The sequence below is a fragment of the Aptenodytes patagonicus genome, chromosome 5 (assembly GCF_965638725.1).
Source record: "Aptenodytes patagonicus chromosome 5, bAptPat1.pri.cur, whole genome shotgun sequence".
Classification (NCBI taxonomy): domain Eukaryota; kingdom Metazoa; phylum Chordata; class Aves; order Sphenisciformes; family Spheniscidae; genus Aptenodytes; species Aptenodytes patagonicus.
Genome location: NC_134953.1, coordinates 55947898 through 55967650, shown reverse-complemented (window position 1 = coordinate 55967650; position 19753 = coordinate 55947898). Strand labels below are relative to the sequence as shown.

The following is a 19753-nucleotide window of genomic DNA, read 5'->3' as shown; positions in this document are numbered from 1 at the left end:
TGGTATCACATTCTTCTTAATGATGGGGAGCTGATAAGGGGATATACCAGTCACATACTCCATTGAATTCATAAGTCTTAACCCCCTCCTCTCCCCCTGGAAAAACATTTTAACCAGGTTAAACAGGTCATGCAAAAATAGCTACCAAGCATATTGAACTAACCGTGGTTTGACTGCTCTTTACATTTAGTAACACACATACTTCTAGAACAATTCCTTAACTTGGTGCTTGCAATTTTCTTCATGAAAACATTTCTGTGCTAAAACCCTTTCTTTTCATTTGCAAAGCAACAGGCAGCTTGCTTGAAAATGTCACCCTCATAGATACACACAACATTGTAAACCATGCACTACTTGTAACCGTGCAGCGTTCTGATCACAAGCAGACAGAATACTGCACAACCCCGCAGCCCTGCTGCGTTCTCTCAGCTGGCAAGCAAATGCCAAAGCAGCCAGAATCTTCCAACAGTAACATCATTTGGCATCGATTATACGAGGTGCGGTTCAGAACACTTCTTTCCCATTTGTAGTGGAGGTTTAGTCCTCCTTCAGGATGAAATGCAAACAGAGCACCAGGGCCCCGCAAAGCAAGACATCTCTAGAGAATAAATTCTGCAAACGTTGCATGCTCTGGATCTGATTTAGCTGTTTTGTCAGTAGTGAGCGTTAAAGAAACAATTTAAATGACCTGTGATTTGAATAGACAGAGAGAGTGCCAGCAAATTCTTGGAGAAAGGATCGTGACCATCACAATACAGAGCAAATGCACAGCAGAAGGGAGCTATCCATACGGTGTCTGCCAGTCAGGAGTAGCAGGTCACAGTCCCCTTCCAAAATCCTCCAGTCCCATGGAACTCCTAACACAAAGCCAATTACATAATGGTTTCCTAGAACAGAAGACAAGTCCAAATCTCACCTGAAAGTAACTGCGTACATATCAAGATCATGTTTGGCTACTCCAAAAAGCTCTCATTCTCTGAACCCACCAGTGTGACTTAGTAGGAGGAATGGTAAAAAAAAAAAATGTATTTTTTTGCTACTTTGCTGCTGTAGATGAAGATGAAAACTTGTAAGACTGTGTGAAAATATTCCCGAGTTATTCGTGTTAACCAAGTGGCTGCCACCCTCTCTACATAACAGAAAATCTATGCAGAGGCAGAAAATTTTGCATGCAGAGAGATGTTATACTATGAAAGAGGAGTCACCACATTTTTCCTGGCTGTGATCAAGAACTGAGCATTAGACCAGTAAGAAAATGTCTTGAAAATTAAGGAGAGGTTAAAAAGGAGAGTTTAAATAAAAGCTGATAACCATTTGGTAGGCATGTTGCCTGCAGCACACAGTTCTGGGAACTACAGTACTAAAGCAGTATTATAAAGCTGTCTCTAAAATTGTATTATTTTCAGAATGAACTATGGCCTCACCCCACTGGCAAACTGCTCATCGTTTTCAATGGCGTGGCACTTTTCTTTAGATGTTGAAGTCTCTGGTAGAGACCCTACTGCAGCACCGCTGCGAAGTGGTGGGAGGCGAACCGGGTACCGCATATTTCCTGGAGCTCTATTTGGTTGCCAGGAGGTCTAGAAAAGGAAAAAGCAAACAGCTACAAAATCTCAGTGTATAGTTTCCAGTGCAGAGCAGCATCATAAAGAAAAAAAAATAGCACTGATTGAGGTATTTTGAAGTGATGAGTGATTCTCAGGTACCTTCAGGAAATTAAATTTTCTAGTCTGCCTCTGAAGAACCAGACTCCTTTAGGCATCTCTAATTGAGCATCCAAAAACAGGAGCATCCAAAATAATGCTTGGGCATTAAACCTAGGTTTTGCTACTCGGTCTTCACAGTGCAGCCTTGAAGTAAACAAGTAAGACCTGCTATGTTTTTTCTGTTCCAGCACCTTTTTTTCCCCCAACTGATGAAAAACACCAAATGTTTTAGTATATAGAGAGATGGGTGGCAGTTACATATTTTAATAGTTATAAATATCCTTTCTTTCAAAAATTTAGTGAATCTTTATACAAACTGGGTATACACATCTTTCAGCATTAGGCGAATACATCAATAAGGAAGGTAACATACCTACACATGAACTGAGAAGTAGACAGAGAGAACTTACCTTTGTTAAAAGTTGCTCCAAGCCATTTGGTGCAGTGATGGGGCGAAATCCTCTGCCTCTGGGCATCCCATTTCTCACTGCATTTATGTTCTTATCTCCTTTTTGCCTGGGGGGAGGTGGCACTGGTATCACATTCTTCTTAATGATGGGGAGCTGATAAGGGGATATACCAGTCACATACTCCATTGAATTCATAAGTCTTAACCCCCTCCTCTCCCCCTGGAAAAACATTTTAACCAGGTTAAACAGGTCATGCAAAAATAGCTACCAAGCATATTGAACTAACCGTGGTTTGACTGCTCTTTACATTTAGTAACACACATACTTCTAGAACAATTCCTTAACTTGGTGCTTGCAATTTTCTTCATGAAAACATTTCTGAGCTAAAACCCTTTCTTTTCATTTGCAAAGCAACAGGCAGCTTGCTTGAAAATGTCACCCTCATAGATACACACAACATTGTAAACCATGCACTACTTGGAACCGTGCAGCGTTCTGATCACAAGCAGACAGAATACTGCACAACCCCGCAGCCCTGCTGCGTTCTCTCAGCTGGCAAGCAAATGCCAAAGCAGCCAGAATCTTCCAACAGTAACATCATTTGGCATCGATTATACGAGGTGCGGTTCAGAACACTTCTTTCCCATTTGTAGTGGAGGTTTAGTCCTCCTTCAGGATGAAATGCAAACAGAGCACCAGGGCCCCGCAAAGCAAGACATCTCTAGAGAATAAATTCTGCAAACGTTGCATGCTCTGGATCTGATTTAGCTGTTTTGTCAGTAGTGAGCGTTAAAGAAACAATTTAAATGACCTGTGATTTGAATAGACAGAGAGAGTGCCAGCAAATTCTTGGAGAAAGGATCGTGACCATCACAATACAGAGCAAATGCACAGCAGAAGGGAGCTATCCATACGGTGTCTGCCAGTCAGGAGTAGCAGGTCACAGTCCCCTTCCAAAATCCTCCAGTCCCATGGAACTCCTAACACAAAGCCAATTACATAATGGTTTCCTAGAACAGAAGACAAGTCCAAATCTCACCTGAAAGTAACTGCGTACATATCAAGATCATGTTTGGCTACTCCAAAAAGCTCTCATTCTCTGAACCCACCAGTGTGACTTAGTAGGAGGAATGGTAAAAAAAAAAAATGTATTTTTTTGCTACTTTGCTGCTGTAGATGAAGATGAAAACTTGTAAGACTGTGTGAAAATATTCCCGAGTTATTCGTGTTAACCAAGTGGCTGCCACCCTCTCTACATAACAGAAAATCTATGCAGAGGCAGAAAATTTTGCATGCAGAGAGATGTTATACTATGAAAGAGGAGTCACCACATTTTTCCTGGCTGTGATCAAGAACTGAGCATTAGACCAGTAAGAAAATGTCTTGAAAATTAAGGAGAGGTTAAAAAGGAGAGTTTAAATAAAAGCTGATAACCATTTGGTAGGCATGTTGCCTGCAGCACACAGTTCTGGGAACTACAGTACTAAAGCAGTATTATAAAGCTGTCTCTAAAATTGTATTATTTTCAGAATGAACTATGGCCTCACCCCACTGGCAAACTGCTCATCGTTTTCAATGGCGTGGCACTTTTCTTTAGATGTTGAAGTCTCTGGTAGAGACCCTACTGCAGCACCGCTGCGAAGTGGTGGGAGGCGAACTGGGTACCGCATATTTCCTGGAGCTCTATTTGGTTGCCAGGAGGTCTAGAAAAGGAAAAAGCAAACAGCTACAAAATCTCAGTGTATAGTTTCCAGTGCAGAGCAGCATCATAAAGAAAAAAAAATAGCACTGATTGAGGTATTTTGAAGTGATGAGTGATTCTCAGGTACCTTCAGGAAATGAAATTTTCTAGTCTGCCTCTGAAGAACCAGACCCCTTCAGGCATCTCTAATTGAGCATCCAAAAACGGGAGCATCCAAAATAACGCTTGGGCATTAAACCTAGGTTTTGCTACTCGGTCTTCACAGTGCAATCTTGAAGCAAACATAATGAACTCATAGAAACTGTAGCAACATGCTGTGTTTTGGTGACTTCAGCACATGGACACTGAGAGAATGCATGACAAAAGCATGCCTATTTTTCTTCAATACTCAGCATTTTTCTGACTTTTTTATTTCATTTTTTCCTCGTATATCCTTCAGAATACCACGTCAAAATGTTAAAACCTAAAAAACTTTTTAACTGAGTTAACTCACCATCTTAGAAAAGGCAGGCTCCTTGGATCGGTCTCGATGAGAAGGATGTCCACCATAGTAATCAACTACAGGTCCAGGTGCCCTCTGTATGGGATGGAGAGGAAAAGGTCATTCAGGACTGAAAATCTCTCTTCAACCTGCACCAAGTATCATTATTGAAATGGAGAACCAGTTAAAACTGGACTATATATTTGACCTTTGACCTTAGACTTTAGTATCATTATATTTCAAGAGTATATTAACATTCCTTCTCTGCCTGTTAACAGAGACTAAGAGGCTTCTGAGCCAGAGCTCCAAAGCACAGCCTTCTGGAAAGAGCTTTAGTCTTACTGCACCCCTTCAACTCTGTTTTCTAAAAGACCTCCATTGCTTGCAGGATTTTACAACATCTGTAAACTTGCCTACAGCCATAGTATTCATTGACAATACTTAATGTACTGATACTGGCCTAACCTTGGGTAATAAGGCAGATAAAAGGGAAAGATTAAAGCAGGTTTATCACAAGCAAAGCTATTTTTTTCTAAGTTCTGATGTGCCATTCCTGCAACATCGGCTTCTCAAGATTTCTCTTTAATGACACAACCCTGCAAACAGGAAATCAGCCTCAAGTGATGAAGGATGAGGCCCTAATCTAGAACAACCAGGGCAATCAATGCTCTAGACTAAGCACAGATGTCATAGGTATACGTGCACGCTTTCAGCTGTGTGTGCTTACATTATAGGATATGGAGTATTTGGTGAAACTCACCAGTTGTGAGTGACCAGCTGGTTCGCGAGCCACTAAAGGATGGAGCCCATAATGATTTCTTGGACCAAGTGGTGGATGTGGGCAGCGCATGAGGCTAGCACCTTCCACATATCTTCTGGATTGTTCCACCTAAAAGAATAGAAATTTACATCTCTGAGGTACTAAATAGTCTTAACAGCAATGTTTCAGCTTGCCTTCCGTCTGTCTTTCATTGGACAGCTATGACGATCAAATTGCCTAGACCCGATGGAACACCTGGTTAAGGAAGGAAAGGAAATCAAGGGGAGAATGAGAGAGGGACGAGGGAAAAGACTTGTTCCCGTCTCCGATTCATTTCCCTGCAGCCCTCTCCAGCTGCAGATCCCCCCAAATTCAAATCATCTGCCTGTTTCTGTGTATCTCCCAATTCTTGGTTTGGTTGAAGGTCTCTTTCTTTTTTAAATTTGAGTGCATCTGCCACTTCCTTGCTCTGACTGCTGCCCCTCCCTATCTTTTCTCTCAAAAGCTCCACACTGGGCTGACTACCCTTCTGGAAATAGATAGCTATGTTTCTCATCCTCCCTTGCCCAGCCATGTTTCTCCTTTCCTTTTAGATTAGCTACTCAGCCGAATTCACTGAATGTATGAGGTGAGAATTAAATTACACTGCTAATTCCACCCAGGTTCCTGTGCCCCCGTGTGGCATCACAGCAAAGACACAGATCACATATCTGCAGGCATCTCCCTCACACTTCTCACTGAAGGAAGCCGTTTTGGTTTATGTTCCAAAATTATCCAAGTCCAGAATTCCTTGATAGGGTGCCTTAGTCGCTGCTTCCACTGTGGCAACTTTCTACCAGCAGGAGTTCAGTCAGTAAAGAATGCCTTTGCAATTACCATAGTGATCAGTGTTTTTCATTAAAATCTCCTCCCTTCTTTACCTGATGAATTGCTCATAAATGTATTATTTAAAATTAAAAAGATTTGACATTGTTCTTCAACTGCTCAAAGAAGCAGCTAGCTTCTCAATGCATTCTTCTCGATGTATGCAGGCTCCTAATAAAGAAATAAGATGTTGAGATATTTCAGCCAAAATGAGAACTTTTCCCATATGAGTCCAAGTGACTTCATGGGGAGAAGAACCATTGACTTCTGTGGGATTTCCATGACTAACAACTACAGGATCAAGCTCTACCTACGTGACAGCAGAGTGAAGACTTCTGAAACCTCTTTTCATTACTTACATGCTGTTCTGCTGAACATCATGTGGAGAGGCAAACGACTGAAAATGGGAGCTCAGTGCTCAGAAGCAGTCAAAAGCAGATAGTGTCTAGAATTACAAGGAGAAGAACTGCAACATGTATCTTAAATTATTCATCCAGTTCTGGTTCCCCATTTCAAAACAGAAATAGTAGAACTAGAAAAGGTAAAAAAATGGCAACAGTAATGAGAAGCCTGGAATGGCTCATGTATGAAAGATTCAATAGACTGAGGGTCTTCAGCTTGGAAAACTGAGAAGGAATATGAAAACGGTATGTAAAACCACATGTGCCTTGGAAAAGGGGAACGGTTAATAACTTCTTTCATAACGAGAACAATGGAGCATCAAACAGAATTATCAGACAGCAGATACATTAATTATTGTGCAGAAATGCAAGGAAGTAGCATTTCATACAACTCATAATTCAATTCCACAACCAAGAACACTTCAGAACCAAAATAACAAGTAGATTCAAAAGGAATCATGTGCATGAATGGAAGTTCCTGAACTGCTGGACAGAGGAAGAAGGAGAGGTAACCTGGGGCAGGATCATCCTTTACTTGCCTGTTTCTTGTACTTTTTCCATAAACATCAGAGACAGGACACTTGGCTCAATGAGTCTCTGGCCTGACTCATGGCTGTTATTTAACACGGGGCAAAACTGCCATGTCCCATCAGTACTCAGTAGCACTCAAGCCTTACCTTGATATTCTGCACCCTCTTCTTCCTCACAAAATTTTCAAGTTTCTCTTTTATTTCCAGCTGATGACGATGCTATCAATGTAAGAGAAAGAGAAATCTCATTAATGGACATTATGAGATGTCAATGAATGTAAGAACATTTGCTTCTGTTCTGCTTATCACTTGCCTGCTCCCTGGTCGTTACCCTCATTGAGCCCTATTATGAAACTACTATCGATTCAATACATTTGCATTACACCTGTCTATATTAACATTGGCAAGGGAACAACTGAGTATTTGTAAAGTTGTAGGGACCAACTCCATTCTTGATACGTAACAGGAATGTGCCCAAATTTTGTACTCAGATAAGATATGTAACCATGTTCAAACTATTTTGTTTTGATTAGAATTTTTTTAAGCAAACTAGCCCTGTGAATATCATCCCATAATCTGATGACTGCCAAAGTGCAGTAAGTGAGCCAGGACAGTGTATGTTCTAATGACAGTATGGTTTAACAACTAGAGGCCAGTGGAGGTTTCATGTGGAGGACATCAAGCACAAAGACTGTCCTTTTTCCCAGCAGGAGAGAGCCTTTCAGGGGAGCATGAGGGCACAGCTATGGAAAACAGTCCAGTACGAGTTAACAGCCACCGGCTGTCAGTAGGGAAGTATCCGAAAAGGCTTACACATTACTAGTAAATGCATACCTCCATATCAAGGACCTTATGAAATATGGCCCGAGCCAGGCACTCCTGTACATATCTTTGGTGATCCCTCCTCCTAGCATTTAGCCGATATTCTTTCTCAGATATTATTCTTCCACTCCTTGAGATCTGCCATAAAGAAATATAATGTAACTAAAAAGAAGAGGAGAAGACAGAATAAAGTATGTTTTTAAACAGAGTGCAATTTCCCAGAAAGACTACTTTTTCTTCCCGGTTAGCTACCACCTCTGCTTCTGCCATGGTGCTGGAACTCACCTTCCCAGCACAGAATTGTAGTTTCTTTGACCCCATGGACCCCATCAGCCAAATGAAGAGAGCAGGAGAGCAGCAGTCACATTTTCTAACAGTTGAGGGCTCAGCCTTACTCTTCATGGGCCATTGCCCAAGTCAGTGGAGGGGCATTAAATACTTGCCTTCCTACTGTGTAAGGGTTGCCTCTGCCTGTGCTAAACAGAGTCACACCTAGGAGTGCATAAGTATTTTTAAAATATTCAGCACATTCACCTTTACCAAATCCTTCAGTTTTCCTTAAACACTTTTGAGAAATAACACTGAAGCTATTTAAAAAGCTAGTAGAGTCAAAGATGCTTAGATTTCACAGTTTAAAAAACCTAAGAGAATCAACATGATTCTGTATATTTGCAAACTGAAGGATTTTGCAGAGGCAAACTCCAATGAGCAAAAAGAAATATGGAGCAAAAACATAAAAACATTCCGAATTTACCAAAACCCCTCCATGAAATATCTTCTTCTGCCTGGATGTGAAATACAAGCAGACTGACAAACATTCTCACATCACTGTAATTGTGCAGTAATACAGTGCCATATGTAACAACTTACTGAAACTCCATTACTGAGCAGAAGCTCAGGGCTAAGCCAAGGCTCTCCAATATTTACATACATCATGAATCCATGTCAGCCACTGTTACCAGTTTCACACAGATAAGCATTATGACGGTTGCATTACAGAAGGTGCAGTAAGCTTCATATTCTGTGCAATATGGCCTCCATACTGACTGTCAGCACACCACTTCTAGTGTGGAATCATCATCCACCATCCACCAGCAGCCCCCATGCTAGCATCTTCATAGCCCCGGGTGGCCCTTGGACCTTGACGTCCTGGAACATGCTCAATGCCAGCTGCAGTATTTCCTCAGCTGTCACTGGTGTTGTCAAAACTACTTAGCACGTGGAGCTAAGCTCCAAGCTCAGTTTGACTTGTATTTCTGTCATTCTGATTTCAGTAGCGCGGCCTTACACACCACAGCCCTGTGTCCCTGCGATATCTAGCTGACCAACGGTAGAAAATAATGCAGTGGGAAATGCTTGGATTAAACAAACCCGCCCTCAGTCTCAGTGTGATCGTGTGGCTTTGATCTGGCACAGCATAATTTCACGTGTTTGGCTAGCTGGTCAAATTCTTACCAATGACAACACATACCTCTAACAAATAAACAACAGAACCATCAGTGGTTTGACTTGTGCAATATTAAAAGAAACAAAGAATTCTTTTCTTTTTTTCTCAGAAAAGGAAACTTTTCAGTCTCACCAGTCCTGATCTCTGAAGATGTCGTCTTATCCTGGTATTGCTGAAATATCCAACCAGGTGTTTGTCTGTAAGGCTATTGTAGGTTGCAAGAAATCTGAAATAAAATGAATACAGATGTATATAATCCCCTTGACAGCCAAGTTATTACATCTTAAGTTATAAATCACGCCCAGCATTTTGTCAGATAAATGCCCATTAGATTATGTAAAAGCAACATCTTACTGCCTCCGGAAGATGCATATCAGAAACCAGTGACATCTACATAAGATACAGCAGCTCAGCATCGAACGGCGTACCACCACCGAGGCGGTGATCCTGACCGCCCAACCCTGAAAGTCTCCTCCAAGACCAGCTCCGACAACAGCCTCCTCAGACAATAAACTCTGACCTTTGGCAGGTTAGTATCATGCCATACAACATCTGGAGCCAAATTCCTGGCTGAGTCCGGCAGGCACGGACCCCAGCTCCCTCACCGCCCTGCCATGGGCCCTATTGGAAGTGCATGAGTATACGGTACATCACCAGGGAGAGATGTCCCAGAACTCCTGCACCACTGCATGCCTTCTACTGCCCCACCACGCACCCCATGCTCCCCTTCCTTCTGCCACCTCCTAACTGGTGATAGATATGGCAGCGACAGAGTTTCTGGCAGCTTTTGCAGAGACCTGTAAGAATAACTTGGGTTGGGAGGGACCTCCAGAGGCCATCTAGTCCAACCTCCGGCCCCAGGCATATCACTTATCAGACTTTGCCTACACAGAAGAATTTTCCTGTGGTCTTCATTGCCAGCTCTCAGCCATTATTGTCTGGTATCTAACACAAAAAAATTGCTTTCTTCAGTCTACTTAGGTTAGCAGAAACTGCTAGCACCAAAACATATTTTTAAGACAGGACACTGTTCCCATAGTGTTTTCACTGGCTTGAAAGTTAGCATACACGTTATTCACTTGGGTGCAAATCTTTGCTCTGATGAAGACTACTTATTTGTGGTTTCAGCCAAAGCCTCCTTCAGTTTCCACATTTCCATCCATTTTTTTATGGCAATTTCCTCCTCTTTAATGTTCCCACCATCAGAGGGACTGCATATCAAATTCATCACTTGGAACACCTACACAGAAAACTAAGTGGCTTCAATTTCAGGCGTCAAAAAATACCCTTAAGTCTTCCCTCCTGTTTTGAACCATTTGGGATTCAGCTACGTGTCTGTTAAAATGTTGCCTGTCCAACCACTAATTTGTTCATGAACAAAAAACCCTGTTTCAAAACAAAAGTTCTCCCTTTGGCCTTTATACCAACAGAACTCACAAACCACCTGGGAAAACTAATCCATGACAGCAAGATTAGGAACTGTCCTGTCTATTTCGGGGACCATTTATTCGAACACAACGGTGACTCTAGAATATTATTTACATGAACAGCCAAGAATGCTTATCCCACAAACCTATTCGTAAATTCAATTGCACAAAACTTATGCAGGGCAAGATTCATAACTTTTGTGGTATTTACAGGCTAGAAAGCATATGTTACTGTAGTATGTTTTTGCTGGCTGTCACTATATGGCAGCAGTTTGTCCGAAGTGCAACTTGCATTGATGAGAATACTTCTTTTTTTCCCTCTCTAAATGCAGCTACTACGTTTTACCAAAAATCATCGGATCTACTCTGTGTGACTGATTTGCTCAAGCTAAACAAAAAACAAATGTACTCTGCAGGAAACCGAAGAGTTTGCACAAAAGGCCAGCAAGCACACTCATCTGGCTGCATGAGTCCTGACACACTATTGCTCTGGCACTCGGCAAGCTGCCACCTCTTCACCACCCTGGTCTTTCTGTGGAGAGTATGCTTTGTGCTGGAAGGACAGGAACAAGTCCTTATCCAAACTAGGGCATCAGAAGACAGCTGAGTGGTGAGAGACAGTGCCTCTCTCTCAAGAACCCAGCCCCTCCTGGGTTAGAAAGCACAGACACTGGGCAACTCATCGCTCAGTTCAGTATCAGCCTGCGCAGGCCAAAGCTAAAGACCTGAATCTCTTTTGCCACACCCCACTCTTAAGATTTTAAAGAGACCAACCAGCCGGTACTACGACGGCTCCTGAGTGCCATTCAGTCTAAAAGACTCCTGGGACTACGCTGCTGTAGTGGCCAGAACAGCTGGGCTACGCTACCTTCTGCTAATCTTTAAAGACCCCTTTAAAGACCCCCGACGTAGGGGTGCACAAGTCCTCCTCTGTATGCAGAGCAATAAAAATGGGCCCAATACGAAATGCAAGAACCTCTCAAGTCTTTTCCAGTTCCCAAGTCAATATAGTAAAGATTCTCTTTAATGCATACATTGAACAATCCAAAGTGAACAAATTGCATCGCTTTTCTATTCATTGGTGAAAAACTGTAAGACCAACAAACATGGAGAACCAGATCATGCTGACCATCGAAGCAAGGCCCTCCCCTGCTCTACCCAAGAAATGTCATGCATCTCTGGAAAGCCAACAGAGCTAAACCATTGCAGCTACCAAAGATCAGACCTTCCAAAAATTGAACCTAATATATGAGAGTTGAACACAAAAACTGAAGCATCCATAATTAGCAGATATATTTTTAAGTAGTTCTTAGCACAACCTTATCTTACTTCACCCTCTGGAAAACAGGACAAATAACAAAGTAAGGGACAGTAGGCTTAAGTTTTTAATACTCTAAATCCATTCACATTTGTAAAATGTATACACTCAGGTAGATATTGCATAATATGTTCAGCCGGACCTTTGGGCTCTCTAGGCAGGATTTGTTTTAATTACACAACAAGAGACTGATCTCTTTTGTTTCCTGTAGCTTTAAATCTAAATGCCACTGTATCTCTATTACATATCTTTCAGTGGGATAATTCAAGATAAATGTCTATTGCTAGGCTGAGTTACCACACACAAAAGTATACTCAAGGAAAGAAAGAACAATTGAAAAAAAAAAAAAATCAAAAAAACCAAAGATCATGGATTTACAGGAATTTTATCTGGGGTTTCACAATAATCTCACAGGTAGCCTACCAACAGTAAATTAAACTTTAAACAAACAGTTTACCTTACCCTGTTATGCTTGTTGATTAAACACTGGTACTATAGCAACTGTTCTACATTACTTTTTTAATCCACTGTTTGCATTTGCATTTGAAACCACCAGATTACATCAATTGTGCTAAGTATTGACTTACGGTATCACCTGGCAATTGCATACGGAGGCAGAGGAGAAACTCAATCCAATTCCTTTTCATTTGCTTCCTTCCATCTAATATTTCATGGACCATATAACTAGTTAAAATGCAACTCCCCTCTGAGCACAGTGATGTAGCAACTTTAGTTTCAAAGAAGTCTCTGTACATGTATTTTCTCATTTAAATTATGAACAGGCTGAATTAAATTAAAAGTTCAAAAGGGTATTGGAGGAAATAAGGAAATGTTTTGGGCCTGAACCAAAACCCATTAAACCATTGGGAAGAATGTAATTGGATCCGCTGGGCTTTGGCAGAGCCACACTGCCAAGAGAAGCCCGAGCTCTCTGCCCAGGTGAACGCCTCTGTTGTCAAGAGAACCAGCACAGACAGAGCCACACAGAATATCCCGGGCACTGACTCAAACTCAGATTTAAATCACGTGCAGTAAGCAGGGGCTGGCCCTGCAAGCCTGTGCTCACCTGGAGCTCCTGCCAGTTTTCCTGCTTATTTCAGCTGACCACTTCACCCTCCCCCAGTAGATTTTAGGCAAGTTTAGTTGGGAGTGGGCCATATTGGTACTATGCTTGAGCTCGGCCCAAATCCCTCTGGAGTATCCCATTGACACCAAAGGATCGGACCCATTCGGTGCTCCAGCGGATGGGGTGCAGGCATACTTTCCAGTCTAAGGGCAGCCAGGGTGAGACCCTATCCTCTGAATGGAATCTGTGCCACGCACTCAAAAGCACTCAACTTATTGGCAAGCCTAAGCTTCAGATGAGACTTGTGCTCCCTTGCGCCAACAGATGACTATGGCACAGACGCGTGCAGTGTTGGGAAAAGGGCACCAGCAGCACCCTCTCGTGTTCCCCCCATTCTGCAGCCCAAGCGCTACTTCCTTTCGGTCTTTGCTGACTCACAGATCATGCCTGGAGATGAAATTCGGAATGCTGCTTACAAATGACAAGGGTGAAACAGACAGGAAGATGATTCAGACAGATGCGGTCACAGAACTGCTGCAACACAGATTTGGGTTCATTGTTTGCTTCACAGAATAATGCAACCTCTAACTTCTGGGGCGTTTCCCTTACAGCAAGTTATCTGAGAAATGTCATGAATTACCGAACTTGAGGACTGTCGGAAACAAGCTCTTCAGCAAAGCAGACCATTCAACAAAAGGATAATAGAAGTTCATGTCTGAGAAGTTTTCTCCAGAGATTTAAATATTTAAGAGCTATATACAAATGTCACCTCCAAATCCCCTACAACACATAGAGGTGCAGAACTGACAAAAATGCGTGTTAGAAAAACATACAGCAAAGGAAAAGCATCAGTCTTAAACAGTACTATACAAAATGTTCATTACAGTCATATCACACTAAGTCCAAAAAGTCCATTTTTCTGGATATTTCTGGGACTCCTTTTTCTCTGCCTGCTTATCCTGTTTATTCTTCTCGCTACAACTTCTAGTTTTTTATTAGAATTGCAGACAATTTTCCTGGCACAGAAGCTAGACTGACTGATATGTAGTTTCTGGGACTAGTTTTGAAGCTCTTCTCAAAATTAATATCATATTTGTTTCTTTGGTATCACAGCCAGTGACTACACATCACTGTTAGTGCAGTAATTTCATACTTAAGGATATTTAGAATGCTTGGATGTACACAGTTTGTTCCTGGAGGTTTTTTTTTAATTAATTTGCTCAAAATCCTCCCTCAGTTGCATCTAAATTTGAGCCAAGTTCCCCAAATTCATGCCCAATCAAGACTGATTCAAGTGAAGCAACCTCCTCAAATTCTTCAACGGTGATGTTCCAGACACAGGACTTTTACTACAGAGTCACTGAGAAACAGTAGCATCCTATTTTAACAATAACTTTTCAATGGACGTCCACTTTTTTTAAACAAATATTCTTTATCTTACTTACTATCAGAGATGAGAATACAGTTTACATTATACTAGACATCACATTTTTCAAATCCCTAAAAGCAAAAAGTCAACCGTCAAAAATCTCTCTGCTTCTCACCTGACCAGAATTTTAAAGTGAGGGACCACGTACCATAGGCAAAAGGAGAATTCCCCAACTTACACATACCTTTTATTAACTAGCCAGTTCTACTGACACAGAGCAAACCTCTGGAGCTCAGTTAACACGGATCTGCCAAGGTGGGGAAGATGTGCCAAGGAGCTCTCCCATCACGTGAAGCCAGTCATAATTCTCATCTGTGAAGCCATCTGAACACAAAGACTTTCTGGACCACCAGAAGGGTAGGAAACAGAGCCAGGTAACTTCCTTCCCCAGGGCACACCGCCTATCAAAGACCATCACGTGTGTGGAGTACATGCTTTCTATGGATCCCCTGGAGAAACTCCGCGCCTGAAAGAAGCACCCCAACTCCTGGACCAACCGTGGGACCTGGGAGGCAGGCGTGTCCCATTCCCAGGTCTGGCTGTGCCTCACGTGGGCACCGTGGCCTTCCGTCATTTGAGACAGGCAGCAGTCCGGGTGCTTACCACTCACACTTCAGTATCATTCACAATCCTAGGGTAACACCTTAACTGCTCATTCGGAAAAATAAATTGCTGTCACTGGAGCCAACTCTTCTTTTTTACCCATTAACAAAAGTAACAAATTCATAAAGGCAAGTGCAAATACCCAAATTAACAGGCAGAACAGAGCCACAGAAACCAAAAGAGCCACTATTTATTTTGCTTTAAAAAAATGTATTGAGGGCCAAAGTAAAACACACATCAGTCCAAAACACCCAGGAAGAATTACATTTGCAGCTGCGGGGACTCCAGCTGTGCAGATGACAGAGTACGCAAAACACAAAACATACCAGAGCTGATGAATAGGATTTTAGTAAATTAAGGAACTGTCCACTTGCAACTCAGTATTCTACAGGATTTTCATTGCATTATCATTGTCACTATTATTTATTAACAGTATCTGGTTTTTATCAGCTTATGGCGCACAACACACTGTCTGCAAAGCCAGTGCTGTGTATCACAATGATTTTTAAGACCATTCTTACTCATTTGAAAGGATATCAGGACAAAGTCACAGTAGGCGTCCTACATAAGTTTTGTAAAGCAAATCTTCACAGTTAATAATTTACAGTGCAATTAAATCAGTGACTGCTCACCAAAGAAATAACCTAAGAGAGCACCACAGCTTTAGTTATTGACTGGTAGAGTCACAGGGAATTATAGCCCCCATGTTGTATGTTACAGCTGGAGTTTATTGCCACTTCAGTCAAACAAACAGTCCTGCCCCTGATGGAGACCATTCCTCACTCTAACAAGCTAACGGATCTTGCGCTGTTTCTGCTGGGGACATAAACAAGAAAGGCTTGTCTAGCTTTCAGTCAGAACAAATCTAACCAGGCTGCCAACCACAAACAGCAAGTTCAACATCCCACAAGGCGGGGGCACCTGTCCAGCACGTTCCGTTTGGGAGAAAAGACTACTCTTAGGAGACTTTCCAGATACCCGGCCGCTGTCTGCCATTCCCTGCCTAAGGAAACTCTTCAGCCACCATGAAGTATATCTCACTTGCAAAAATAATGCTGTCAGGGTCTCCAGAGAGGTAAGCAGATGGTGGCAAAGTGGTTCTCTGCAGAACGGGAATTCAGCATTAAATCCTGAAGGTAAGGACTTTGTGAATGCTAGCTGGGAATGGCCTAACAGGCACACGTGGCCCTAGGAATCCAAAGATGGTACAATTCCACCACAGAGAATGGGATTCTGCCATCTACCCACCAGTACAGGCATTCAGAAGATAACTGCTGCCCTTATGACACTATTCAGCATAAATACTTACTTTGTTTGATGCCTCCAAGCTTAAGCCAAGTGAACATGGCCAGTGACTACGCTGTGCTTGGGTTCCTCTCTCTCTGAGAAAGAGGGCCATCTCTTCAGAAGATGATAAGCCAGGAAAACAATCCCCAGTCTCCACAAAAGGAGGCTCTTGCTTTGTCAGGAGACAGGCCTGTAACACTTGTGGACTGACTCTTCCAACTACAGGCCTTAGACCATGGCCCTCCTCCAACAACGGGAAGCTGCTGCCATGCAGCTGGGTCACTGACCGACCCTCGGCTGCACCACCTCTGGACTTCACCTCGAGGCACAGCTCTGGCTTCTAGGTTTATTAATTTCAAGTACTACTGCTGTGCTTATGAGAAACCATGCTGGAACACAACTACTGAACCAAAACTCACTGAAGTCAGCAGATGACTTGAAATTTTGACGGGACTTTGGATTCTGACAATAATTATTTGGTTTATTCCAAGCCCACAAAACCTTTAAGCACATGTACAGTTTTACTCAGGTGGTAATCAAGGAAGGAAGAGGCCACGGTCTCTCCAAATCACATTGCATGTCTGCTTAAATATTTGCAGGACCCCTTCAGCCCTGGCCATCTGACCTAATGAGACCACCAGTTGTCTTGCTCCATAGACACACAGGTCACACCCACCTGGGTTTTTGTTTCAAAAGCTTCATGCTGTTTTCTTTACTCTTTGTCTAACCTGAACTATTTAACTGCCAAACCACTGAGGATTCTTTGCCCAGATACTCGGTGAGAATTCTTTTATTTTATGAATACTTTGCCCCAGGGGATGATCACCAAGCTCAAAGGCATCCATAGATCGAATGAGCAGATAGAAATGAGCTTGCTCTGCCTGTACCCAAAGGTAGCCATGATGCTCCGGAAGGCAGACAGAGGCTCGCTCAACACTGCCTGAATGCAGTCCAGGACCATTACAAAGTTCAACAAGGACAGATCAAAGTCCTGCACCCAGGAAGGAATAACCCCATGCAACAGCACAGGCTGGAGACAGCCGGGCTGGGGAGCAGCTCTGCTGGAAAGGACCGGGTGGTCCGGGGAAGCACAAGCTGAAAGTGAGCCAGCCGAGTGCCCAGGCAGCAAGGACGGCCAGCAGCATCCTGGGCTGAATTAAGAGGAGCACAGCCAGTAGAAGGAGGGAAGCGATCGTCCTCTTTCATTGGCACTCTTCAGACCCCACGTGCACTGCTGTGTCCATCCAGCTCCAGGAAGCCATGGATGCACTGGAGCAAGTTCAGGGAGGTCACCGGGATGGTGAAGCCGGAGCACGTGCCCTGGGACGAGAGGCTGAAGAGGCCGGCGCAGCCTGAGCAGGGGCAGCTCCGGGGTCCCACAGCAGCCTGCCAGGGCCTGGGGGGTGTGCAGAAGACGGAGCCAGAGGAGGGACAGCGGATACAAGTTGAAAGAAGAGGGGCTGAGGCGGGTCTAATGAAAACGTTTTTCCCCATGAGGAGGGCGAGGCAGTGGAGGAGGTGCCCAGCGGGGTGTGCTGTTCCCACCCTCGGAAGTTTTCGGCATCAGTCTGGATAAAGTAACCTGGTCTAATCTCATAGCTGACCCTGTGAGCAGGAGACTGGACTAGAGACCTCCCACAGCCTCTTCCAGAGTGAATTATTTTGTGATCCTATGACTCATTTGGCTGCTGTACTAGGCTAGCACTGTTTGGTGGTTCCCAGAAGGGAAATGGGCTACATCCAGTCTGTGAGGAGCAGGGGCAAACCCCGCATGTGTTGGTCTCTCCCTATCCACTTCAGCAAGCTCTTCCTAAGTCACAGCTCTGTAATTTTCACTGTTTTCCATGTCAGATGCAGATTGGAGGTATTCCTTGAAATATCTGTCAAGTGAATGCAATCAGCCACGGCATAACTGTTTCCCAAAAACTGAATTAACAAACGCCATCCAAAAGTGCCTTACGTGGTAACTAGAGTGAAACAATCTTCCAAGAATAAGGTTTTAAGTATTTTCTTGGGAGTTCTACGTATTTCTTCATGAAAGATATTGTCACGCACAACACTTTTTCAAAGGTTTTTAAATAATCAAATCATGCTACAGGTTCCAGCCTTGAACACCACTAGATACGGAAATGGGAGGCAAAAGACTCCTGTTCGGCTACTGATTGGTTCTATGACCATGAGCAAGTTATGTCATTATTTCTTTACTCAGAGCATCGCCCACTAAAGCAGGATGTGTCAAATCATGGAGATGGAGATCTGCAGAGGTCCTCGGTTCCTCAGTATTTGTAATTCACATCATCTCGGGGAAGTTTGGATACTCTGAAACTCACAACCTGCAGATCTGAAGTCGGAGGACGACAAAGGGAAATGCCTGAAGTCAGTGGCCCCGTTCCCTGCGACTCCATCTAGCCGTTCACAGAATAAGGTAATTACCGTGGCGGAGGACTCTGAGATCCAGAGAGGACCTGGGTTAAAAAGCGCCCACCTCTGCACAGGCTGACAGGTACCTCCCAGGTGCACAAGTTGCAAAGGTCAGAGCAGCCTGACTCCACACAAACGTAACATCCAAAACCTCCGTTTTGCCCACGTTGGAGTGCAAGAAAACATCTTTAGGTCTTTCAAGTCGTTTGAGGCACTTAATTCGATGTCATTATTCTTACAGAATTAAAAAGGCAAATAATCATTAAAAAAGAGCAGCCGCCCAGCTCACGTTACCCCAGGTAGGCTGTGGGGCTGCTCGCGAGTGCGGTAACTCCCGAGCAGCCGAGGGGTGAGCCCGTTTGCACAGCGGCGCCGGTGCCCCACCTGCCGCCGCCCCCCGTCTCAGCAGACGGCCGTCTGTCAGACGGACGTCTCAGCAGACGGCAGACGGCTGTCCCTGCCGGGACAGCTCGGGGGGCGGCGGCTCGCTGGGCCCGGAGCCGGTCACCCCGGAGGAAGGCGCGCCGCCCTGCTCGGGGGCGGCTGGACAGCGAGGGACGCGGGGCAACGCCGCGGGGAAGGGACCGGCCCGGACCGGCCCCGAGAGCCCCGCGCCGCCGAGCCCCGCGGGCCCCCGCCGGCCGCCGGCCCCGCGTCCGCCTCCCCACTCACCCCGGCTGCGGGCTGCTCATGGCGCCGGCGGGCCGGGCGGCGGCGACGACGGGCGGCCGCGAGGGGCCTGGCGCCGCTCGCGTCCCCGGCGCTGCCGACCGCGTCCCCGGGCGTCGCTAGGACACGGGGGTGTTCCGCGGGGTTCCTTCAGCGACCAACGGCACCTGCCGTCAGCCCCCGCGTGGAACTGAGGCACGCAGACCCCGCTTGGCCACGCGAAAATGGCGGGGGGGGGAAACACCCTCGCCACAGCTCCGCAGCGCCGGGCCCTGTTCCAGCCCTGCCGCCACACAGCTGCAGCCCGCGGGCTGGCACCGCCTGAGCTCTGAACGGGCAGAAGAGGCTGCAAGATGCTTTTTGCCCTGCAGTAACTGCAAGCTTTCAGGGAAGGGGAAGGGGAAGGGGAA

The 19753-nt window shown here is 44.4% G+C and overlaps 1 protein-coding gene across 1 annotated transcript in view; it reads right to left on the bottom strand.

The window, feature by feature from the left end:
- The window catches only part of LOC143160316 (uncharacterized), a 103203-nt gene extending 83837 nt beyond the window's left edge, over positions 1–19366 (bottom strand). Inside the window, 9 exon segments of the mRNA XM_076338042.1 lie at positions 1548–1580; positions 2117–2335; positions 3664–3819; positions 4312–4395; positions 5060–5188; positions 7002–7073; positions 7689–7814; positions 9256–9349; positions 19347–19366. Of these exon segments, the coding sequence (XP_076194157.1) occupies positions 1548–1580; positions 2117–2335; positions 3664–3819; positions 4312–4395; positions 5060–5188; positions 7002–7073; positions 7689–7814; positions 9256–9349; positions 19347–19366 (933 nt within the window).
- Between the last annotated feature and the right edge of the window lie 387 nt (positions 19367–19753).